At 38.2% G+C, this 25,902-nt stretch overlaps 1 protein-coding gene across 3 annotated transcripts; it reads left to right on the plus strand.

Moving 5' to 3' along the window:
• The first annotated feature begins 281 nt into the window (after nucleotides 1-281).
• On the plus strand, nucleotides 282-3,966 carry SAMTL (mitochondrial substrate carrier family protein). 3 transcript variants are annotated; one of them, XM_079080660.1, is made up of 7 exons: nucleotides 282-448; nucleotides 744-2,379; nucleotides 2,473-2,617; nucleotides 2,692-2,807; nucleotides 2,899-2,977; nucleotides 3,082-3,315; nucleotides 3,390-3,966. In XM_079080660.1, the coding sequence occupies exons 2-7, from the start codon at nucleotides 881-883 to the stop codon at nucleotides 3,723-3,725; spliced, it is 2,409 nt and encodes an 802-aa protein (XP_078936786.1). In that variant the 5' UTR covers nucleotides 282-448; nucleotides 744-880; the 3' UTR covers nucleotides 3,726-3,966. The 3 variants fall into 3 exon arrangements, with proteins under 3 accessions (XP_078936786.1, XP_078936787.1, XP_078936788.1); XM_079080661.1 differs by having other exon boundaries at nucleotides 869-2,379; XM_079080662.1 differs by having other exon boundaries at nucleotides 284-448; nucleotides 879-2,379.
• Nucleotides 3,967-25,902: the final 21,936 nt, after the last annotated feature.

The raw sequence follows: 25,902 nt of genomic DNA on the forward strand, positions 1-25,902 counted from the left end.
AATCGCAATGCTTCAATAAATACATTGGAAATTAGAACCAAACACCCTAAATTAAAGTACAACCAAACACCCTAAATTACACAACACAAGTGATTAAGTGAAACAAGAAGTAGTCATGAATATTGAAGAGCGTGTTCTTATCTAGGTAGGATACACGTCATCATTATCCACAGTCTTATCCTTGCAAAAAAAGAAAAAATAAATAAATAAATAACTACAATAAATATTTATTTATTTATCCAACTTAAAATTGAATTTATTAAACAGGAAATACAATAATATATACTCAAAAAATTGGAAGCCTCTACTTCTTCTTTCTACTTCTTCGTCTGGTTTTGTTCGCAATCTCACCACCACCATATCCCTCTTTCCATACGTATACATATCTCCAACCATCGGAGGAATACATATGCCCTAGATTTCTTCCAATCGTCCCTAATCTTGCCAGGTAAACTTTTCTCATCAAATTAACAAATATCCATTGCAGATTTCAATCAAGAAATGATATGTACAGATACAGATTCCAACCTCACTGTACAGTAGGTGTTTTAAGAAATTTTATTTGTGTATATAAATAGAAATACCATCTACATCGCGATTCGGAGTGAAATGTTCAGTAGTTGCTCTTAATCTCATCGGATTACTACGGACAAGCACGATTTTACATTTGTTTTGTCCGTACTGTATTCGGTTCTTCAGTTGTTGGTATTTGATGAGTTGTTTGTTGTGATCGGTAAAATTAGGGTTTTTTCGGGCGGTGACGAAATACTTTCTATCGAGTTTGTTGATCTTTATGGAAACTGGTATTTGGATTTCTGTGAGTGTGTTGAGATTGTGATTTTGGAAATTAAGTAGGGTTTTGTGGTAGGTATTTTCAGTGATGGTGAATGTGAATGGGAATGACCCCTTAGAGTCTTTTCTTAATTCGATCGAACTTGTGAAGAATGCTCTAGGTCCTCTTGAATCCAATTTCAGGAAAGCTGCAAAAGACTTTGAGCATCGATGGCCTGGTAGTAAGAATGAACATAAGACTGAAGAAATTGCCATGGGAAAAGGGAGTAAAGTTCAATTGTTTGGTGTGAAGAAGAAGAATGATCAAGGTATGGTTAGCGATGAAAGAAAAAAGGGTTTTTCAACTAAGGTCCCGTTTAAGGCATTCTTAGGGATCTTCACACATAATGATGAACATAAGGTTGATGTCTCCAAGAAAGAGTTAGATGTACAAGATTGCAGTAAAGACGATGGAACTTGCATTAATTGCATGCAGTTTGCTGTGAGTTGGTCTGTATTAGTTAGCAGCTTTGTTCAGGCTGTTCCGGGCCCATTCAGAAATGGTAAAAAGAAGCTGCAGAAAAAGACTAATGGAGATAAGCTTTGTAAAGATGTGCAAGTGAATGCCTACAAGTCAAAGATTTCAAAAGGGGTATTCCAAGAAAATGTTTCTGGTGATAGAAACCACACAGAATTGAAACATGAGCTGATATTCGTGCCATATGAGGAAACTTTAAAAGCCAAAGATGGAAACAATTTGTCACTTGACCATCTTCTCGGGTTTCTGTTTGATCAGCTTGCTCAAAATCTACAAAAGTTTGAGTTAGGTGGTAGTCTTTTAGAATCTAAGAAAGCAGATTTCAGTGGGTTTTTGGGAAATTTAAAGTTTGCAAGAGTTGGAGGTGTTCCATCAGGTATTGTTGACATAACTTCTAACGAAAGTGATGATGTTGTTAACTCAAATGCTACAGAAGAGAATGTTACAAGTTTCCCACAAAAGATGGCTAATGGATTTGGCTTACTCAGTATCCCTTTATCAAATGTTGAGCGATTGAGGTCAACTTTGTCAACCGTGTCACTCACAGAACTAATTGAGCTTGTACCCCAACTTGGAAAATCACCTAAAGACCACCCTGACAAAAAGAAACTGTTCTCAGTCCAAGATTTCTTCAGATACACAGAGGCAGAAGGAAGGAGATTCTTTGAAGAATTGGATAGAGATGGTGATGGAGAAGTGACTTTAGAAGATCTTGAAGTTGCTATAAGAAAAAGAAAGCTTCCTAGGAGATACGCGCGTGACCTAATGCAACGTACTAGAAGACATTTATTTTCAAAATCATTTGGTTGGAAACAGTTTTTGTCATTAATGGAACAAAAAGAACCAACAATCCTACGCGCTTACACTTCTCTTTGTTTAAGCAAATCTGGGACCCTTCAGAAAAGTGAAATCTTGGCATCTTTAAAGAACGCGGGACTTCCTGCAAATGAAGATAATGCTGTTGCCATGATGCGGTTTCTCAAATCAGACACTGAAGAATCCATTTCTTATGCACATTTCAGAAACTTCATGCTTCTTCTCCCTTCTGATCAGCTTCAAGAAGATCCAAGGTCAGATTTATTATGCTTATAAAAACATAAACTTTTACTTTACTTTATTTATTTACTCATCATCTAACTTTTTTTGTTTACCCTAAATTTCAGGAACATATGGTTTCAAGCTGCTACTGTTGTAGCAGTGGCACCTCCTGTTGAAGTACACACCGGAAGTGTTCTAAAATCTGCATTGGCAGGTGGTCTTGCATGTGCATTGTCTACATCTGTAATGCACCCTATTGACACAATTAAGGTAAGTTTATATTTGATCTATATTTAAGTTTCCTGATTTGGGTTTTGAAAATAAAAATGATCTTTTATTGTTAGACTCGTGTACAAGCATCAACTTTAAGCTTCCCAGAAATTATTGCTAAACTTCCTGAAGTTGGAGTTCGTGGGGTATACCGAGGATCAGTTCCTGCTATTATAGGACAATTTTCAAGGTTCATATTCTTTGTCATTGTTTTATTTTTTGTTAAGACAAGTGAAATACATTTGATGTTTTGATTATTAAATGTTGTTATATTGTTGCAGCCATGGGTTACGAACAGGAATCTTTGAAGCGAGTAAGATTGTGTTAATAAATGTGGCCCCGACACTTCCAGACCTACAAGTAAATAAAATCCAAAATTTCTTTTTCTAGAAATTATATTTCCTATTCGACAACATACAAATCATTAATATATATATATATATATATATACACATGTGTTTCAGGTTCAATCTATAGCATCATTCTGTAGCACTGTTTTGGGGACAGCTGTACGTATTCCATGTGAGGTATTGAAACAAAGGTTACAGGCTGGCATATTTGACAACGTTGGGGAGGCAATCATTTGCACATGGCGACAAGATGGTGTCAAAGGTTTCTTCCGTGGGACCGGTGCCACTCTTTGTCGGGAGGTCCCATTTTATGTCGCAGGCATGGGTCTTTATGGCGAGTCCAAAAAGGTAACTTTTTCACACACATATACATATATACATAACATAATAATATATTTATATGTGATTTTTTTTTTTGACAGGTGGTCCAGAAGATTTTGGGAAGAGAACTGGAGCCATGGGAGACGATTGCGGTTGGGGCTATATCGGGTGGTTTGGCGGCTGTGACAACGACACCTTTTGATGTGATGAAAACTAGGATGATGACAGCGCCACAAGGGCGGCCGGTGTCCATGTCAATGGTGGCGTTGTCTATTCTCAGGCATGAGGGCCCACTCGGGCTATTCAAAGGTGCTTTACCTAGGTTTTTCTGGATCGCTCCACTTGGTGCTATGAACTTTGCAGGGTATGAGCTGATGAAAAATGCTATCTCCAAAACTGAAGAACAGCAAGCAGTTGAGGAGGTTTCACAGAAATAGTAAGTTGTTTTGATTCTTTTTTTTTTTTTTTTATTTGTAAACATGGCATGTGAATGCGTGCTATAAAGGAGGAAGTTTTGAATGTTTTTCCATGGCGACACATGCTCTACAAATTTTATCTGCCGACATCTCTCAGGATTATGTATGTCATTTAAGAAGCAATGACCATGGGTTTCATAGGATATTTGCATTTTGTACATGGTATCGTTTGGTTTTTTATATGAAAGATTGTTTCGATGAAGGGAGGCCAGGGTATCTATCTATCTATCAGTTTTCTGCTTTGTTGTGCTGCATATCTGATTAGTTGCTATCTTTTCTTTATCCTATTGGCGTTTGCATATAAAATTGTTTTATAGGGTTAGACCCATGTATTTATTGTATGCTCTTGTTTATGGCGACACCTGTGGCTTCCCTTACTTACGTTGTTGTTGAATAAGCTTCACTCAAAATAATAAAATATCACTATTGCTGATGATTTTTGTGTCATCTATCATTTAAGTGTAATTGGAATATATACTAGTTTTTAATTCTTTTAAACTATGATCTTATTTATAAAAGTTTGGTGGTATGAGGTACACACTTACACTTGTATAAGGGGAGTTTGACCCAAAGCACAACAAATGCTGAGATCAAATGGGTCGAGCCCCCTTGCGGGGTCCAAAATGTGGAGCCCTTGTTGACCAATCCGGAGCATAAATACATTTTTATAGTTTTTAGAATATTAGTAATTAATAAATAAACAATCTTCTTACATTATAAATTATGTTAGTGCTTCATCCACTTTAGGACGACGAATGAGGAAAATGTTAGTTTATGATTTTGAGGAGTCGAAAGTCAAGTTCATATCAACTACCATGTCCTCTAACCACCTGATTAATCAGTTTTACCATATTTTGTGATTAGTAGTAGTAGTTGTCTCTTTATAAATTTTAATTTATACAATAAATATATTGTTAGTAACGACAATAATATGTATTGAATTGCTACTTAATTTTACGGCTCGTTGTATATTAATAATTAAACTTTTAAAGCATCTTTTTGTTAAAACAAACATAAATTGAAAATACTAATGCAACTCAGTTATGTTATTTTTCTTTTATTTTCTTATTAAATGTTGTCTAGTGCTATATAGTTAATGATTAATCATTGGAAAAATGACATTTTTTATTTGGACTAATAACAAAAAGAGCACTATATTTTGCAATTTTCTATTTTAACCATCAAATTTTAACTTTTGTTAACTAGTCATATATTTCTTTTGTATAAAATTTCTGTCATCACGACCATTATGACGTTCATGACAACGGTCAAATATGAAATGCCGTTCCGGGTGTTCATTAGAAGTGATCTGGGTGTTCGGTTCGTATTTTGGGAGCCTAGGGGTATTTCGGTAAATTGTTAGTTCGGGCTTTTGTAGAAAATGGATTTTTGTTCGGGAGGTCTTAAGAAATGTTTGAGTTGTTAGAAGTGTAGGGCTTCTCGTCACCTTTCCGTGGATATAAAGATCGTCGGAATCTGGTTTATAACGAAGAAGTTATGGCCTTCGGAAGTTTCGTGGTTTTCAGGCTTAGCCGAGTACGCGGGGCGTACACAAAGCGTACGCGGGGCATACTAGTGAGGAAGGCAGTACGCTGGGCGTACTGACCAAGATGGTCGCGAAGGTTCCCAGGAGTACGCTGGGCGTACCATATGTACACTGGGCGTACTTCAATCAGATCAGAACCCTATTGTAGGGTCTTGGAGCCTATTTAAGCTCCTTATCTCATAACCTAACCCTAATATCTTCAGCCTCCATCCCTCTAAACCCTAGAAATCGACCCTTAGCCTCCATTTGAGTGATTCTTGAGCTTTTTGGTGATTTAGTGGGTTTTTGGTGCTTATTGTGGAAGAAGGAGTTCCTTGAGGAAGCATTGCTTGGCTTGAAGCTTGTGGATCCAAGACCTAATCATATTGATCTAACTCCAGAAAGTATAAAGTTTTGATCTTGGTGGCTTTCTCATGTGGATCTAGTTGGGTTATGACTTGTTATGTTTGGACCTTGAAGAAGAAGGAACTTGGTGATCAAGCTATGGTTGGAGTCAAGCTTCTAGATCCAGAACCTTCATCAACTTTGCAAGCTTTTGGAGGTATAAAGTCTCAACCTTGACAACTCTTTCATGTAGATCTAGCTAGGTGGTTTTTGGTTATGGTTTTGGTCCCTTTGTGGTGGTTCTTGTGAGTAGAAGTTACTCCAGAACCTTTGAAGCTCTATATTTGGTCCTTATTGAGGTTATGAGGTCACAAAGTTTGGATCTTGATGGGTATAAACCTTCCATGCATGATTTAGTGGTCATTTGATGAATTTTGGGACTTAGGGTTTTGGTTTGGACCCCATTGAGTTATGCCAAGTCATAAAGTTGGAAACTTTGACTTAAAAGGTCCCTTGAAATCAGATCTGGGAGTTTGGACTGAGGTCTTAAGGTATTAAGAAGTTTTGAGACATTTTGTGAGTGATTTTGACCTCTAGAAATTCATCTTTGGTGTTTGGGAGTCATTAAGCCATGCAAAGGCTTAAAGCATTCGACTTTATGGATTAAGATGTCGAAGAGGACTTGGATCTATAATTGTAGCTGCTGGAATGGAGTATTAAGCACTTAATGAAAAAGTAGCTTAACAGAGGAGTACGTTGGGGGTAAATGCAGGTACGCGCAACGTACACCACCTTCAGCCAGTACGCTTAGCGTACAAGGGAGTACGCCCTGCGTACTCATCAGTTGTGGGCTTGGACTGTTTTGGGCCTTGGGTTGGGCCAAGAAGTGGACTTTGGGCCTTCGGACCTTAGTGGACCATCAGAAGTCAGATGTTTTTGACCAGGAATATGTTTGGGCTTAAGGTAAGGCCCATTAGAGGGATTGGGCCCAATTTAGCAAATTGGGCCATTAGTGGGCTTGGAAAGCCTACCTAGTGTTGGGTTTTTGTTTTGGGATTGGGCCTTAGTTTGGATCATACTGGGCTAGGGGTAGAATGGTCATTTTACCCCCATGCATGGATTAAGGATTATGGTATTGGGGCTCACTTGCTAATTGGGTATATTGATTGGGAGTGATAGCTCGGGAAGCTGGCGGGGCAGCAACTAAGGAATTCATGCGGGAAGCTTCAGTAGTGCCAGGTGAGTCTTCTCACCATACCAATGGGTCTAAGGCACCAAGGCCGGCCCATTTTATTTTATGTGTTACACTAGCTGTAGTAGATATATGTGGTATGATAGTTAGCTTTATGCTAAGTGGTATGCTAGTGATTAAATGATATGTGTTATGCTAGTTGTCTTTGTGATACTTGCATGGAAGACCCCCGGGGGGAGCCCATGGCATTGGATGTAAGACCATGTGGGGTAACCCATGGCTGTCCTAGGTAAAGACCATGTGGGGTAGCCCATGACATTGGATGTAAGACCATGTGGGGTAGCCCATAGCAGTCCTAGGTAAAGACCATGTGGGGTAGCCCATGGCATTGGAAGTAAGACCATGTGGGGTAGCCCATGGCTTTCCTAGGTTTTATGTATGCATGGCTTATGTGGTATGTATAGCTTTATAGTTAATATGATATGTGTTATGTGGATTGTGTGGGGTATGCTCTGGGAAACTCACTAAGCTTCGTGCTTACATGTTTGTTTATGGTTTCAGGTATCATTGTTCTGGAAAGGAAGGGCTCAGATTGATGGCAGTGCACACACCTATGATTTCCGCAATGAATGATTTTGGGATGCATTCTGATAAATGTTTTACTTAATGATGATTTGAAATGTTTGGAATAAATGGTATCAATGTTTTAGCTATATTAAAAATGAAATTTTTACCCTTGATTTTTGGGTCGTTACAAGTTGGTATCAGAGCCTTGGTTTGAGGGATTCAGACATACTTTCGGGTGAGTCTGAACTCAAACTGAGGATCTGTAAAGTTTTTAAAGGAAAATGTTTTCAAGGAAAATTTTCCTAAAACAAGAAAGGGTGTGGTGCATGCAATCAGCCGAGCTCAAGTAAGTTTCCCCAGAATACCCACATTTGTTATTTGTTATGATTTGATTATGAATCTGTGAATCGCATGCTAGTTAGGGCTGGGGGAGATGCCTGCATATGTTGTATGAGCTGGTAGACTTGCATGCTAGTGCTGAGTAGTCAGCAATAGGTTGGCCTGATGTGTGGTGCTTGTAGCCATGAGGATATTGGATGTCATGCTAGAATGAGAATGATAATTGGTATTTGTAACTGCAATGTGTATGTTTTGAAAATTGTATACGGTTAGGATCTTATAGCCTTAGAATAGCTAATTTGACCTTATTTCCTGTGGTCTTAGGGTTGAGTCTATTATTCGACAGTCTATTGGATCCTGTTCTGTGTATAATTTGCATGCATAAGGCAACCGACAACAAAGGTGGATGTGGACAGCACGGGTCGTGGTTTATAGACCGAATGTTCTATGATAGTTTGTGGGTCGGGGATTATCCTAGGGTAAGTCCAGGATGAGATTAGTGACATGAGTCATCTTATTGTGAATTGTATGTATAGGTAGAATTGTTTGTTTGGAATATGTTGGTTAGCTTTCCGTTGTCCGGGTGCTGCCTGCTTTGTGCTTTGTGGGACTTCTAGAAACGTGAGTTAGCTACTAAGTGAATATGCTAGGTCACATGTGGCACAGGTTGGATAATCTCAAAGTGATGGATTTGGCCCTATTACGCAGCTCTCGTTTGAGTCTAACCGTTCTAGGATTGAGTCTTTTACTTGAAGAGTTATCTGATCTCTGCTACATGTGGCTATATTCATAAGGTAGCTAGTTGACATTACTGGGAATCTTTCAGCAGCTGAGGACTGGGTGAGGTTGGGAACCTAGGGGGAGCCTAGGAGGTGCTTCGGTGGATATTATGCTGCTGTTTAGCAGGCATTTGGTACATCATGGGAGTAGGTGACTTAGAGGATTTGGGATGATTCCAGAGGAAAGTATGGATAAGTGTGGAAGGTAGTATTGGGCTCGTACTACTGAAAGCACAGGATCCATACTCGAAGCGGGGAAAGTCTTGGAGAATCTAAGAAGCCTGGGAAGGAGAATTTTTGGTTATGATTGGACCGTAGGGATAGCTGCTATGCAGAATGCGGATGAGCACGCAAGGGGAAGGACCAGGGTTTGGTCCCGACTCCGGTGGTGAGCCAGTTAGTGGAAGGACCACCAGGGAGTTGAGTCCGCGTTGGACTAAGGATATGGGAAGTGTTTTTGCACGAGCTCCTACCCCTTCGTAGCTAAGGTTTGGTTCGCCTTGGATCTCTTGTATCCGGCGGCAAGGATTGATTATGCGATTTATTGCGCTTTGGGATTGGAGACTATGTATTGGGAATAGTTTATAGCCGGTTTAGAGTAGAGGTTGCTCCAGCTTCTGTAGTTCAGCCGTGGGCGTTTGAGCTGGTGAGTGTGTCAGGGTGCGAGACCCTGAATGATATGGATCTCAGGACCGAGGATGGAAGATTGATTAGGAGTACCTCAATGAGAGAGGATCAGGTCAGGTGAATGTATTGGAGGGTCTTGGGCGGAGACCCAAGAGTTTGGATCAACTTGTGAGAGGCCAGCAGGGTCGGATCCGGTGCAATGCTTGCAGGAACTGCGCATTGAAGTTTCGTTCCAAGAGTTTGGATTGTCATTGGGATCGGAATGAGGTGTTACATCATGTCCTCAGGATGATCGAGGTAACACAGGAGGAGGTAGTCAGGATTCCTTCAGATGTTTGCAGATATGCTATCTTCTGCCACTTCATGTGGATGTCGGGAATTTGCATCGCTTGAGAATTGTGATAAGTTGGATCTCGGGCCGACTTTCTGCTATTGTCTGGGTTAGCAAGGGTTGTCAGATGTCATTCAGCATGTCGAGGAATCTTTGAGAGATCTTCAGACGGATGTATCTTGCGGAGCGGATTCCGCATGTACCATGATTGCTCTGAGTCGTTGTCGGGATCTGTTCAGTGATCTGGGTTGCTACGGGTGTAGCCGGTTTGGACACGTCTTCACGGATTGACCATAGGGATTAAGCCCGTTATATTGTGTTCAGGTGGACGACAAGGAGGTCGACTGTATGACGGTCAGGGAGGAGCAGTGAGTGCACCTGCACCAGTCATTTTCAGGGGTGGTCCAAGGGTTCGAATGAGGGAGTTATGACTAGTTTTCACTAGCCTTAGTATTTATGTTTGGTAGAGCCATCGGGATTGCCGAGGGAAGAGAGGGTTGTCGTTGAGGTTTTGCTTAGACTATCCGTTCGTTGGACTCCGAGGTCTGAGCGTGATATCGCTTTTAAGCGTTTGAAGTCATTGATGTTGTTGGGATACAAGGAGTGTTAGCTGAATTTTAGGAAGTGTGTTGTTTGGACAGGGATATTTTTGCGTGCTAGCTTTGGTAAGCACTAATCGTCAGCAAGGTGAACATTGGAACGTAATGAGGATTGGGAATCCTTCAATTTTCATGTGCCGAGCGGACTTAGTTGAATCTAAGTGGGGGAGAACCGTCCAGGTATCCAGGACAGAAGCAAGGGTGAAAGTGATGTAAGACTACGGGGGAGCCGTAGCATTCACTAATGGTCAGTTAGGGTATAGTGTTGTAAGACTACGGGGGAGCCGTAGCATTCACTAGCAGTAGAGAGTGTTGTAAGACTGCGGGGGTGCCGTAGTGTTCATGGATTCTTTCAGGTGATTTGGACTAGGGCAGGCTAGTTCGCAAGATTGTGGGGGAGCCACAACTTAGTTAGGATCAGGACTAGAGATTGCGGAGCTAAGGGTTGGACCTTGTGATACAGGATCATGTGGATGATTAGTGCATGTCTCAGTAGGGCTACGGCTGGGTAACCCTGACTTTGGATCTCATAAGAACCTGGTGGTTGGACCGGGTGCGAGACTGGAAGTTTCAGGGAATCGGCTAAGGGTATTTATTAATCGGTCGAGTAAAGGATGACGGGAAGTCATGGTACATTATACAAATGCTGATTCGAGGATTTTTGGATAGGAGTGGTGTAACAATTCGGATTTGGATAGGAACCCGAATCGGAATTCGTGTAGGATTTTGTTTCAGTGAGTTGGGATGTGGGGCATCTATATGCCAAGGGCATCGAGGGCAGAATTCCAGGGTGGTGAATGAGTTGGTTCGATGGTAGTTTAAGCCATTGTGATGTGTCTCGGGTGGCTCTATCCGTGATGGAGCCACAGCATGTCGGGATCAGGAAACGGTAAGTTGAAGGAGACCGGGTATGATGTAAGACTACAATTATTCTGGTGGTATTCATCTCTTCGCGTCGGATTCAGTGGCGACAGGTTGTCAGCCTATCAAGATCGGATGGATCAAATGGATTGAAGGAGATAGGGCAGTTTTCGTTAGACGAGGTATTCTTCGGAGGTCGCAGGGAACTGCTGAGTGCGTTTTTGGGTCAGCAATGAAGTAGGTGTGCGTGTTGGGTTATGAGCATTCTAACACTCCTAAGTGTACATGCAACCCTAAATACCTTGGATCTATGTTTTCTCTATTATACATACAATTATGAACATCCAAGGTATTATCCTAATCTAGCATACAAAATAATAAATATAACAAGATAGAATACATACCTCTTTGATGTAGAATGTCTTCATGAAACTTGAGTGCCTAGTGCCCCAAGTGTGACACCTCAAATGGTTCACACAACACCAAATACACTTGGAATAACTTGAGAGAAACTTGAACACTCCTTGAAATCGTCTAGCCCTCACACTCACACATTAGTGCACGATTTCTTGAGCCATGGGATTATTTTATATGGTGGCTATTAGGGTTACACAATGTAACTCATAACTTTACCCATTCCTTATGCTCCATGGATTTTAACCTCCATGGAGTATCCATGGGTCACCCCATGGACTTAGTCCAACATAAGGAATCTTGGATCACAAGCCCACATATATAAGAATGAATGATTTACACAATCAACCCATATATTTAATTAGTCTCCTTTTGATCACTTAATTAATTCCAAATTAATTCTTGATCAATACTAATTAAATAACCTTATTAATATATTAGAACTTATAATATATTAACCAACCTTAAGTGTTATTTCTCTCATTATAGTCTATCCAAATGCATGATGCCATGCAACCCAAATGGACCATGCCGGGTCGGGTCAAGTCTTACCAATTATAGTTATGGACTTAGACATTAATCCAACAGTCTCCCACTTGGATAAGTCTAAAACTAATACTGCGTATGACTTCAGGAACCGATCAGCAATCGTAGCTCTCAAAAGCTTCTGTCGAACTCTGACCTTGTCGATGAACTCTGACCTTTGTCAATGACTTGTCCATTAGATAAGGGATCATATATTCCTCCATTCTAGATATCATATGGACTGAGACATGGATTATCAATCATTCTCTCTGTCCATTTGTTGTTTCCCGATTTCCGATTCATGATGACTGACTGATTGAACAAATCAAATCAGTCCTGGCTTGGCCAAGCACTCACATGTATCATCTTTAAATCATCGAGGGGCCCACATATATCGCTTTTATCCCGAAGGTAAAAGGAATGGATAAACTTCGACTCATATGGCTTGTTCTACTACTTGTTGAATCATACACAAAGGCACGTTTTATAACATCGAGTTACCAATGCGTTTTCGTGCAATCAATGTATAACCAACTCATAGTAACAACTCATATCTCTAGGTTTGAAGAATATAAGATATTATCGTCTCATGATCACTTGTGATAAAATCCATGAAGTGATTCAAATGAGCGGGGGTTGAATCCAATACTCAGAACTTATGAGCACTCATGAGTGTTGTAGCACCACTTTGTCCACCAACTTGGACCTCTACAAACCAACCCATGACAGTCTTGATTCATATCTACTTCCAACATATGACCGACTGTGGATGGTTTGAATAACTTAATCATTCAGGAAGAGCGACTTAGTTATTCTGGAAGTCAAAACATGCAAAGTGAAACACAAGAATAAATGAATCAAATATGGTATCAAACCCTATGAATATAAATAAACACTTTTATTTATCACCATACTGATTACTCATTATTCATTGTTTCGGTTTTATCAACTTTATACTTGAATTTAAAAACAATAGTTGTCCCACGCTCCAAGCATGTACACTATGTTTTCTAAACACTAGTCATGTCATACACCAAGTATGCATACTATGTTTGTCTATGATCTTTACTTTGTAAAATAGATCAATTGAACATCACTCCAATGATCCTCTTTTCACAGTCCCAAATCCTTACTGCAAATGCAAGAATTCCAAATTCATGCCATTTACGGAAATCTATTAGATTCTAAACTTATATGCATTGATCCTCTTAATGATTATGCACGAAGTCAGAAAGACTTGACAACAATCATTACAGAGCATTCCAAAGGAGATCAGCTCCTTGGAAACATCCTTCTTTCATTAAGTTTCCTAATCTTACACAGATTGAATAATTTCTAACTTTGAAACATTTCCATATTCCATTTTGACTATCACTTCTGAACAAGAGTTGCCTCCTTACAGATTATGTCAATATGGTCCTTCCAGAATTAACATTATACTTCCAACTGTCCTTGAGCAACCAATCTTTGGTAAACCTTAGATTGTCCTCGACAATTGCTTAATCATTTTAGTCATATCCAATTCTAGACCTTTTCCCTTCATAATGCCCCAGGCATTTGGAAAATTTTAGAAAGGATGAATATAGCACATGTAATCGATCCTATATCCGAAGCATATGGGACACGATTCATGATGTCTCACATAAAGACTAAACCAGTCTTTTGCTATAATATTTCCATTTCAATTTGCCAAGTTCTCAAAGTTCAGATTATGAAAAGGGATGCCGTAATCATAATCGAATTTTAGAACGCAAATAATGGACCCATATATAGAATTTCCTTATGTTGAGCCATTCCAACATGAAATTCATATATATATCCTTGATTAAATACGATTAAAATCTCAATCTAAGCTTTTAGAATTGAAATGAAGTATAATTTCCTCTCCCTTAATTATAGCAAAACAACTTTTTCAACCCCTGCAACCTCACGAATTGAAACTTTTGTTTTCTATAATTAACATTGCTAACTTGCAACCTTTGTCATAATTATCATGCTCCCACTAACATGATGATTATTAGCATAACACTTATGCTCCCACTAGCTTTGACATGTACTCAGAAAATCAGCTGACTTTCTTACCCAAGTTCAGATTTCTGATACTAGATTGTTTTGATAAAACTTTATCAAAATCATACACCTCGCTTAGATAGCTCACATGTGTGTATAAATAATTTTAGAACTATGAAAAGGGATGCCGTAATCATAGTCTCAATTGTTTAGACCTTTGCCACTTCTCACAAGTCCATGTTAGTGTGTCGGTAAACCACACACGCTCCACTAACGACTTTGAGAATGCAAATATCACAATTGCTATCTAGCTAAAATCTACTTAGTGAAAGTGTTTCCTCACCATCATTTTCATGAATCGGAGAGAAACCTTATGACACTTAGATTTAATAGTGTATGTGTTCTTATCCATGTGAATTTGTCAAAACCATAATCACAAGACAATGTTAGTGACAAATCCAAACTCATATTGATTAAACTTGTGCAATCTTAAATTCTTGCCATTTGGCAGCTCAGGTGCCTGCCATTGCTTCCAAGTAGTTGTGCAACCAATTGAGAACTCTCAGAACTCCTATGCAAAGCCAACTTGAATAGGCACAAAAATTTCAACACGATAGGTTATAAACCTCAAGTCGTGTGCTAGTGAAGGACTTTAGGTTTTATTCTTGATTAAGTCTTGAAACTTTCAAGAGCTTTAAGACTCCCACTGTCCTCTTGACATATAAGACTCCCTTGTCAAATATTCAAGAGATAGTGCGGATTCTTTATCAAGACTAACACTTTACACAATTGGCCTAAGTTGGTCTCTGTTTTATCCAAAACATCACAACTTACCAATTTCAAATGTACAAGAGTAGATAACCTTTTACTCTTACATTTGACTAGTGTTAACAAGCCCTCTTTAAGATATGTCACTCAAGTTACAATCTTGGAGTATGACTCTAAGAATTGTTTTGGAACGAAGTATGACTCATCTTTTTGATTTAACCATTTCAACAATTCATGACTCCTCTTCTTGACTTTAGAGGACCAATTGTGATATGGTATCTTAATCATTAAGATGATCATAAACATGATACTAAAGTACTCTCCCATCTTTTCAGATTTGAGAAACTTTTATCTTTCTGCCATACTTTGATTCTTCTTATTCGTTCTGTCTCACATTGAAACTTCTCCAATGCTACAGACTTATACTTAAACTTATAAGTATAACCATATTTACTGAACTTAAGTAAATCATGACGAATAGTCTTCTTGATCTTTTGTGGTGGACTTGACCAGTGCACAAGAATGTGTACTCGATCCCTTAGTCCTTTCCTTATTCACATAAGGAATTAGTCTTAATTTTCCAAGCTGAAAGTTCTCATTCATCATACTATACAACTTGCATGATTCCAAGTTTCGGTCCAATTGAACCTTGGGTGATGAGAATCTTTCCTTATTTGGTAATATTAGACACTACCACAACCGAAAGAATCAAATCCATTTTTCCAATATTGCTATCAATGGAATCTTATAAGCAACAACTTTTCACAAATGCCATTGTAAGGATACTTAAAATAAATAAAATCAAAACCTTTTTCTTTTATTTTAAAACTTTGAGGAAAAACTTATCCTTACAATCCATATGAAAACCTTGTTGTTATCTATTCCTAAGCAATATAAATATCATAACTCTTAAGTAATAGCCCAAAATTCTGATCACCGAACCATGCGATTGAAATCCATCTTCGCGATCAGAATCAGCATGTACTTAATAGAGTTAGACAATGGACTTTACCTGAAGTAGAGCCAAACTTATTGACTTTAACATCCTTAGGTAAATTTGGCAGCTTCGTAACCAATGCCCCTTCCTTTGGCAATAGTTACCTATGGACCCTTGATAATGGGACTATCTCAGACTTCGCCTCTCTCTTTACCATTGGGTCAACCGAGTTGACTATGGCCGATCCCTTTCCTGGGAAGAGAGAGCTTTACTGGATATCCAATGTCATCATTGTCAATGTCCATAGCGTTTTAGGAAGTTGATCTTAGCAAATAGATAAGATCATTAAGGGTCTTGTCTTAGTCTGTTTCATAGGATTCCCAAAAGAACTCACTATGTGACTTAGAAAGTAGTTGAGCCACCAACTTTCTCAAGACTTTGACACCCAACTCTCCCGGCTTGTCAATATGTGACTACATCTCCAAGATGTGATCACACCTAGACCTTGCCTTGCCAATAGGGCTTGAGTGACCTTAAACTTTTTAGGAACTTGTGGGTTAGGGAGAATAATTGGAGGAGGTGAAAGAAGTATGATATCCATGGGACATCATCTTCACTTAGGAAAGCTTGTTTCAAGAGATTTGGGAAGATCATAAATGTCTAGACCATACATCTTTTTAAAGTCCTTAATATGACACCCAATATGAAATATTAAGGCTAGGACCCAACAAACTATTTTATAACTTAGAAGAGGGATGCCGTAATCCAAGCTATAAAATATTTGAAGGTAGGTGAATGACGATTCACCAATTTCCACCATGAAAAATGAAATAATTTATTAGGTTTTAATTGGATTTGAAAGTCCTAGATCTTTGAGATTCATTGAACTGTTCAAAGGCATGTTTCAATCTCGAGTGTGCCCTTCAGGTTTTGTGACTGGGATGCCGAGGATCATAAAACAAGGTGTGAATAACCATGCAAATATACTTGGTACCCTTAATATTTACCCCTTAATCAGTGTGCCGGTTAACCACACACGCTCCACCGATACTATGATAAATATTAAGTTACCCTTTGCCTACCTTGTTAAGTCCAGGTTAGTGTGCCGGTTAACCACACACGCTCCACTAACGACTTAAGCAAAGTGCAAAGTGTAATTTCATGGGTTAGCACCAAATTCACATTTTCCTAAGTAACTAAGATTGGGTATTAATAAAGGTTTAGTTACTTAGTATTTATCATTAATACTTTTAATGAAAGGAGAATTATAGTCCTTGTCCTACCCGTTCGGCTAACGACCCTCCACCAGTCAAGGAAGCGGTGGGTGAGAGTGGACACCCATTAAACTGCCATTTTATAGGCAGTAACCTTATACCCCCCTTATAGACCGGCTTCGTGAATGAGGTCTACTAACGGTAAGACTGACTTTACTCTTATACATATATATATATATATATATATATATATATATAAATATTATTAACTTATAATATTATAAAGTATAAGGGTTGAATTTTAACTTTTAAAATTCTAAGGGCTAACTTGGAATTAAAGTATTCATAAGTGAAAACTTTTCAAATTCCAAAACTTGAGGGCAAGTTTTGAAACTATTCAAACTAATTAATTCCATAACTTATGAGTTTAAAGTAGTTTTAATTAAAAAAAAATAAAAATAAAAATAAAAAAAAACTCTTCAAGTTCCATAACTTGAGGACAAGTTATGGAAGACTTTAAACTAATTAATAAAAAAAAATAACTTTTTTTTATTGTAACTTATGGAACTAATTAAGGTTACACTTTTTTTTTTAATTTAATGAAGAGACTCTTGAACCTCCATAACTTGAGGACAAGTAATGGAGTCATAAAACCATTTAATTAGAACTAGACTCTTCATTTTGTAACCTTTGCCAACTTTTATGAGTTTTATGATTCTTAAATGTGACTTTTCATATAACTTGAGGACAAGTTACAAAAACACACTTTGGAATCAACTCTTAGATTAAAATGGATTGAAAACGACTATTTCTATTAATCTAAGAACCTCATAAGAACAAGATAATTCAAATCATCAATCTTCAAGAAATTAGCATGAACATACAAACTAATACAAATCTTGAAATTATGACAATTATCTTAGAAATTGGATTAGCATGAACATTACCACATCAAAAACAAGTTTATAAGTCCAAAAACATCTTAGGGTAATGTTCCTAGTCCAATTCCAGCCAAAACAATCGAATATATGCATCCAACTCGATTTTTCAGCTACTTTTGCAAGTATAACAAGAAAACAAGCCTAGGCTCTGACACCACTGTTGGGTTATGAGCATTCTAACACTCCTAAGTGTACATGCAACCCTAAATACCTTGGATCTATGTTTTCTCTATTATACATACAATTATGAACATCCAAGGTATTATCCTAATCTAGCATACAAAATAATAAATATAACAAGATAGAATACATACCTCTTTGATGTAGAATGTCTTCATGAAGCTTGAGTGCCTAGTGCCCCAAGTGTGACACCTCAAATGGTTCACACAACACCAAATACACTTGGAATAACTTGAGAGAAACTTGAACACTCCTTGAAATCGTCTAGCCCTCACACTCACACATTAGTGCACGATTTCTTGAGCCATGGGATTATTTTATATGGTGGCTATTACGGTTACACCATGTAACTCATAACTTTACCCATTCCTTATGCTCCATGGATTTTAACCTCCATGGAGTATTCGTGGGTCACCCCATGGACTTAGTCCAACATAAGGAATCTTGGATCACAAGCCCGCATATATAAGAATGAATGATTTACACAATCAACCCATATATTTAATTAGTCTCCTCTTGATCACTTAATTAATTCCAAATTAATTCTTGATCAATACTAATTAAATAACCTTATTAATATATTAGAACTTATAATATATTAACCAACCTTAAGTGTTATTTCTCTCATTATAGTCTATCCAAATGCATGATGCCATGCAACCCAAATGGACCATGTCGGGTCGGGTCAAGTCTTACCAATTATAGTTATGGACTTAGACATTAATCCAACAGTGCGGTGTTACGGACAGTTGGCAGGCAGGTTGGGACCAGGGAGGTCCTCGGGTGTTCTCCAGGAAAGCAGCCATGTGGCAGCAAGAGGAGTGGGAGCGGCTTCAGTGATTTGGGGTCTGTGTGTGGAATTGCTTGTTATTCTGTAGTCACAGTTGATCGGTGATTTTGCTCTTTAGGAAGCCTCAAGGTATTACGAGTGGGAAGTTCTGAAAGTTCTCAATTGGTTGCATAACAACTTGGAAGCAATGACAGACCCTTGTACTGCCAGGTGGCAAGAATTTAAGATTGCACAAGTTCAGTCCATATGAGTTTGGATTTGTCATTAACCTTGTCTTGTGATTATGGTTTTGACAAATTCATATGGATAGAACTCATACACCATAAAATCTAAGTGTCATAAGTTTTCTCTCCGATTTATAAAAATGATGGTGAGGAAATACTTTCACTAAGTAGATTTTAAGTAGACAACAATTGTGATATTTGCATTCTCAAAGTCGTTAGTGGAGCGTGTGTGGTTAACCGGCACACTAACATGGACTTGTGAGAAATGGCAAAGGTCTAAACAATTGAGACTATGATTACGACATCCCTTTTCATAGTTCTTAAATTATTTAGACACACATGTGAGCTATCTAAGGAAAAGTGTATGATTTTGATAAAGTTCTATCAAAGCATCTCGTATTAGAAATCTAAACTTTGGTAAGAAAGTCAATAAAGTATTGATTTCTAGAAGTACAGCTGATTTCTGGATACATGTCAAAGCTAGTGGGAGCATAAGTGTTATGCTAATAATCATCATGTTAGTGGGAGCATGATTATTAAGTTTAGTATTGCAAGTTAGCAATGTTAATTATAGAAAACAAAAGTTTCAATTCGTGGAGTTGCAGGGGTTGAAAAGTTGTTTTGCTATAATTAAGGGAGAGGAATTTATACTTCATTTCAATTCTAAAAGCTTAGATTGAGGTTTTAATCATCTTTAGTCAAGGATACATATATGAATTTTGTGTTGGAATGACTCAACATAAGGAAATTCTATATATGGGTCCATTATTTGCGTTCTAAAATTCGATTATGATTACAACATCCCTTTTCATAATCTGAATTATGAGAACTTGGCAAATAGAAATAGAAATATTGTAGCAAAAGACTGGTTTAGTATCATGTCTTTATGTGAGACATCATGAATCGTGTCCCATATGCTTCGGATATAGGATCGATTGCGTGTGCTATAATAGTCATCCTTTCTAAATTTTCCAAATGCTTAGGGCATTAAGAAGGGAAAATTCTAGAATTGGATATGACTAAAATGATTAAGCAATTTTCGAGGACAATCTAAGGTTTACCAAAGATTGGTTGCTCAAGGACAGTTGGAAGTATAATGTTAATTTTGGAAGGACCATATTGACTTATTCTGTAAGGAGGCAACTCTTATTCAGAAGTGATAGTCAAAATGAAATATGGAAATGTTTCAAAGTTGGAAATTATTCAATCCGTGTAAGATTAGAAAACTTAATGCAAGAAGGATGTTTCCATGGAGTTGATCTTCATTGGAATACTTTGTAATGTCTGTTGACAGGTCTTTGTGACTTTGTGCATAATCATTACAAGAGGATCAGTGCATATAAGTTTAAAATCTAACAGATTTAAGTAAATGGTAGGAATTTGGAATTCTTACATTTACGATAAGGTTTTGGGACTGTGAAATGAGAATCATTGGAGTTATGTTCAATCGATCTATTTCACAAAGTAAAGATCATAAACAAACTTAGTGTGTATACTTGGTGTATGGAATAACTAATGTTTGCACAAACATAGTATGCATACTTGGTGTATGGCATGACTAGTGTTTAGAAAACATAGTGTACATGCTTGGAGCATGGGACAACTAGTGTTTTAATTCAAGTATAAAGTTGATAATTTGAAACGGTATACAATGAATAATGTGTAATCATATGGTGATAAATAAAAGGTGTTTTATTTATATTCATAAGTTTTGAGACCATATTGGATTCGATTATTATTGTGTTTCACTTTGCATGTTTTGACTTCCAGAATAACTATGTCGTTCTTCTCGAATTACTAAGTTATTCAAACCATCCACAGTCGATAATACGTTGGAAGTAGGTATTAAGGCAAGACTGTCATGAATCGGGTTTGTATATGTCCAAGGTAGTGGACATAGCAAGAGTTGCTGCAACATTCATGAGTGCTCGTAAGTTCTGAGTATTGGATTCAACCCACGCTCATTTGAATCACTTCATGGATTTTATCACGAGTGAATCATGAGACGATAATATCTTATATTCTTCAAACCTAGAGATATGAGTTGTTACTATGAGTTGGTTATACATTGATTGCACGAAAACGCATTGGTAACTCGATGTTATAAAACGTGTCTTTGTGTATGATTCAAAAAGTAGTAGAACAAGCCATATGAGTCGAAGTTTATCCATTCCTTTTACCCTTAAAGGGATAAAAGCGATATCTGTGGGCCCCTCGATGATTTAGTGATGACACCCTAAGTGCTTGGCCAAGCCTAGACTGATTTGATTTGTTCAATTAGTCGGTCGTCATAAATCGGAAATCGGGAAACAACAAATGGACAGAGAGAATGATTATAATCCATGTCTCAGTCCATATGATATCTAGAATGGAGGAATATATGATCCCTTATCTAATGGACGCGGCATTGATTTGTTCAGAGTTCGACAGCGTACTTGCAATAATAGTTTTAGACTTATCCAAGTGGGAGACTGTTGGATTAGATGTCTAAGCCCATAACTATTATTGGTATGTACTTGACTCGAGAGTAGCATGGTCCATTTGGGTTGCATATCATCAGGACAATTTGTTAGGATGGACTTTTGAGAGAAGGTTATTTATGGTTTATTAATATATTATAAGTTATAATAGATTAATATGAAATCATATGTTTTAATTAGTATCGATCAAGAATTAATTTGGAATTAATTTAGTGATCAAAAGAGACTAATTAAATCTATGGGGACTAATTATGATAATTAGTTATATTTATATGTGTTGGGCTTATGATCCATGTTGGACCAAGTTTATGTATGGATACATAAAGAGTTGGGCCACATGAACCATGGATCATAAAAACCATGGGTATGGATTATGGGTTATACCCATGACCCTTGGAATCCTACATATAAATAGGTTACTCCATAGCCAAAATCACCACTTCTTTTCTTAGAGAAATATGGAGGTGTTTTGGTGCATGGAATTCTCTCTCAAGAGCCACCTTTGTCCTAGGTATGTTGTGATTACATTTGAGGCATTTCATACTATTGGTGCTAAGCTCTTAAGGCCAAATACATCAAGACTTCAAGCCACATAAAAGGTATGTTTCCCTAACTAGTATATTATATGGTTTATGTCAAATGCATGCTAGTTATAGGTTTAATGCCTTGGAAACCATTTGCATGTATAATTAGTGAAAACATAGATCCAAGGTATTTAGGGTTGTATGTGCACCATAGGATGTTGTATTATACCAAAATCCAACAAGACCTCCTTCTCTCATTCCTTTCTTCCCTTGGCTGCACAATACTCCTTCTTCTCTCAAGCTTCTTCAACCGTTAACCCTTCCAAGGCTTCAAAAACGTGAGTTTTCCAACATCCAACTTTTTATACTTGAAAGACCTCTTGATCTAAGCCTTGATTCATCAAGATTCAACATGATTCATCACCATTTGACGGAGTACGGCCGTACACCTTCATAAGGTTGGCCGTACACCCCTTAAAGGCTCTCAAAAGTGAGAGTTTGGCCCCTATCTTCTAGTTGGACATAACCCTAGCCTTGATGCACCTTAAATTCGACAACTTTAGCATAAACATGAAGGGTGTACGGCCGCAAACCCCTTTGTACGGCCACACACACACCCTAGGGCCGCAAACCCACTTTGATGACCATTTTAGGCATCAAACTTGCATTACAACAAGGCATGGGGCCTAGAACACTTCCTTGATGCTTCTTAGGGCCTTGAAACACCTCAACATACACACTTTTTCATGAGTGTACGGCCGTACACTCATGGGCCGCACACTCATGGCCGTACACACCTTTAGGGTGACCATACACCACCCTCACTCAATCCCATGTGATTTTAGCACTTAGTTCAATTGTTTCCAAGTCCTTAGGGTGGTTTTCTATCATGACTAGTCGTGGAATACCCTAATTTGAATCATATATGTGCTATTACATGTTAATTAGGATCCAATTGTGTTCGAGGCTTCACTTGACACTCGACATCTCATATCGATCCTTCATACAAACCACTCACTCGAGGTGAGTTCATACCCCTATGCTTTTCTGATTTTTTAAACGTTTTCAGGGGGGAATACAAGCCAAACACAAATGCTTTTGTGAACTAATACAAAAGTACTTTTAACAAGTATAAAACTCATGCAATTGATTTAGACAAACGATTTTCATATTTGTATGAAATATTTAGATATTTTATTCCCTTTTGTACTATGTTGAGCATAAGGGTCGTTTTCAACTTACAACCAAAATTGCATATTTTTCAGATTCAACATTCACATCATCTACATGCAAACTATAATAGGTATAGTTTGGGGTTTTCAAAACATAAATTTTACGAATTCAGAGTCATGCGCCACTAATTATATAAACTATGGCAAATTTAGTTTATGGCATTCATTACTACAAAGGCATGACATTTCATAATTATTTAAGTATAATTATTACCGTATACAACATCCAATGGATTCTAATACAAGAAAACACTATAGAATTACATGTAAACTAGACTGTACAACATTGTGAGGCTCTACTTCAAAACTGTACCCTTAGGTGTACTGAATTAAATCCTATTGTAGTATAACCAGAGTCTCCTGGAGGGAGAGCGTGAGATTTGTGAATAGATCTATTCGGGATTGACAATCCCACACCTGAACTGCTAGCCACAGTTAGGCAGGCATGCCTGAGGTGACAAATGTCATTTAACCAACACTTAAAGAACGTTGTAAAGGTCCCTAGGTCATATCAAGCATGGTTATACGACTCACAATAAGTATAAACTAATCATTTGTTTACGGGATTTCATTCTTCAATGGTTTTATTTTAAGTAATAAAACTACTATACATACTGGTGTTAGCCATGGCTTTTATACTATACATACTGGTGTTAGCCAGGATTTTTCATACTATACGATACTTAATTTACAAGTGGTAGTCAGGGATTCCATACAAGAACTTTCATACAAAACAATACAATACAGCTGGTGGTACCAGGCATACATACAAATACTTTCAGACATAAGAACAGAATTCAATAACGAATTTACAATTGGTCTTAGGGTTTAAGACTACTTTTCATTACTTAAAAAAATATTGGATTTTCTTGGAAACATACAAAACATTTTCACTGATTCATTAACAGGTTTTTATTACAAAACACCGCTTATGAACTCTCCAGCTTTATGCTGATACTCTTTCAAATTGCTTGTATTCTCAGGAAAACAATAGACAGGTACCTCCTGGAGTTTTGAGGAGTCGAAGCGATTAAAGTCATGTATTTTTATTTTACTTACACTTTTGATGTATTCAAACAAGACTTAAACAGATGTAAACCTTTTTCGTATATGTATTCAATGCAATGGTTGTGTTTACTATGATTGCTATGATACAATGGTTGTGATACTACACATGACGTCATCCACCCCCGAACGTTTCCGCTGTTCCGGTTTGGGGGTGTGACAGATTGGTATCAGAGCTCTTGTTTATAGTGAACTAAGTATACCGAACCTTACATGGTATACAACTATAAACACTAAGGGGATGAAGTACTCTGAGCTAAAAGTATACTTTTAAAAATATACGTATTTTATAAGAAGTATACAAGTATACATACGTAACAGAACCAAAGTCATAGGTTGAACAAAACAAAAGTATTGGGATGTTGGACATTGCGGTTAAACCTGGGTAGTTATGTAATCATGTCTAGGGTCAATATAGCCTGATCAACTATATTTATTCGAGACATGACCAACATGTACTTGGGAGTGACTGTGGTGTTGCAGCAAGCCTAAAACTTACCAAGCATCCATACATCGGATATCGGTAGAACAAAAACATACAACTTAAAATACTATAGGAGTATTTTAGCTAGAGCCGAATACAGTATATAAATTCATTCCAAGTGTTGCTACATTTTTCTTCTTAGCGATAGTTACTTGCATAAGTAACCTTTCCCTATATATCGCTTCGTAGAACACTTTAACTTCCAGAATAAGATATATTTTGTTTCATATATTTAGTTCTAAATTTAGGGGACTTACCATCCTCTTCATCCTGGTTATTTTAGAACAGGATGCCTCCCCGAAGAAGACCCATCAGAAGGAACAACAACACTCCGCCACCACCGCCTCCTCAGTTTGATCTTGTTATGTTCCAGGCAGTAGTTACAGCCGCCGTGACTGCAGCAATGGCACAAGTAAACTCTGGTGGATCCGAAAGTGGTACTCATCCCCAGAACCTCGGTGATCAGGGACACCAAAAGGAGTGTTCCTACAAAGACTTCATGAACGCAAAACCCAAGTCCTTCGACGGTAGTGGAGGTGTTATTTCTCTGACTCGATGGTTCGAGAAGATCGAATCCATCTTCGAAATTTGTGCCTGTTCCGAAGCAAACAAGGTGAAGTTCGCCGCCTGCACCTTCACCGACATAGCATTGACCTGGTGGAATGGTCAAGTCAAATCCCTAACCCTGCCAGTGGCTAATGCCATGGGTTGGGAAGGTCTGAATGAACTCATGCTTGCTGAATACTTCCCGAGGGGAGAGGTGCAAAAGTTAGAGCACGAACTCTGGAACCTGAAGATGAAGGGTTCCGACATTGCTGCCTACACCGCGAGATTCTGCGATCTGGATCTCCTCTGTCCGGGAATGGTCACCTCGGAAAGCAAGAAGATTGAGAGGCACATCTGGGGACTGACACCCCCAACTCAAGGGAATGTTTTGGCTGTTAAGCCCACTACTTTTGACAGCGCCAAGTGCTTGACGCAGACTCTGATAGATCACGGGGTCGATCTTGATGATGTGACGGCCATTCCCGAACCACAAAAGGAGAGTAGTGGGAAGAAGAAGAAATTCTGGAACAAACAAAAGGGGCAGTCTTCGCAGGAGCCCTCCAAGAAACAGCAAACAGTGGCAGTTCATGCTGCTACTACTCCTGCTGCTACTCCAGCTGCTGTTCCGACCACCCAAGC

This window comes from Lactuca virosa, chromosome 2, assembly GCF_052849685.1.
Source record: "Lactuca virosa cultivar CGN04683 chromosome 2, Lactuca_virosa_CGN04683_v6, whole genome shotgun sequence".
In the NCBI taxonomy this organism is placed as follows: domain Eukaryota; kingdom Viridiplantae; phylum Streptophyta; class Magnoliopsida; order Asterales; family Asteraceae; genus Lactuca; species Lactuca virosa.

Excerpts from the sequence above, each read along its gene's own strand:
- SAMTL (XM_079080660.1), top strand. The coding sequence starts at position 881 with ATGGTGAATGTGAATGGGAATGACCCCTTAGAGTCTTTTCTTAATTCG. Across the intron at positions 2,618-2,691 it reads ACCCTATTGACACAATTAAG|ACTCGTGTACAAGCATCAAC; the intron begins GTAAGTTTATAT and ends TTTTATTGTTAG. Across the intron at positions 3,316-3,389 it reads TTTATGGCGAGTCCAAAAAG|GTGGTCCAGAAGATTTTGGG; the intron begins GTAACTTTTTCA and ends TTTTTTTGACAG.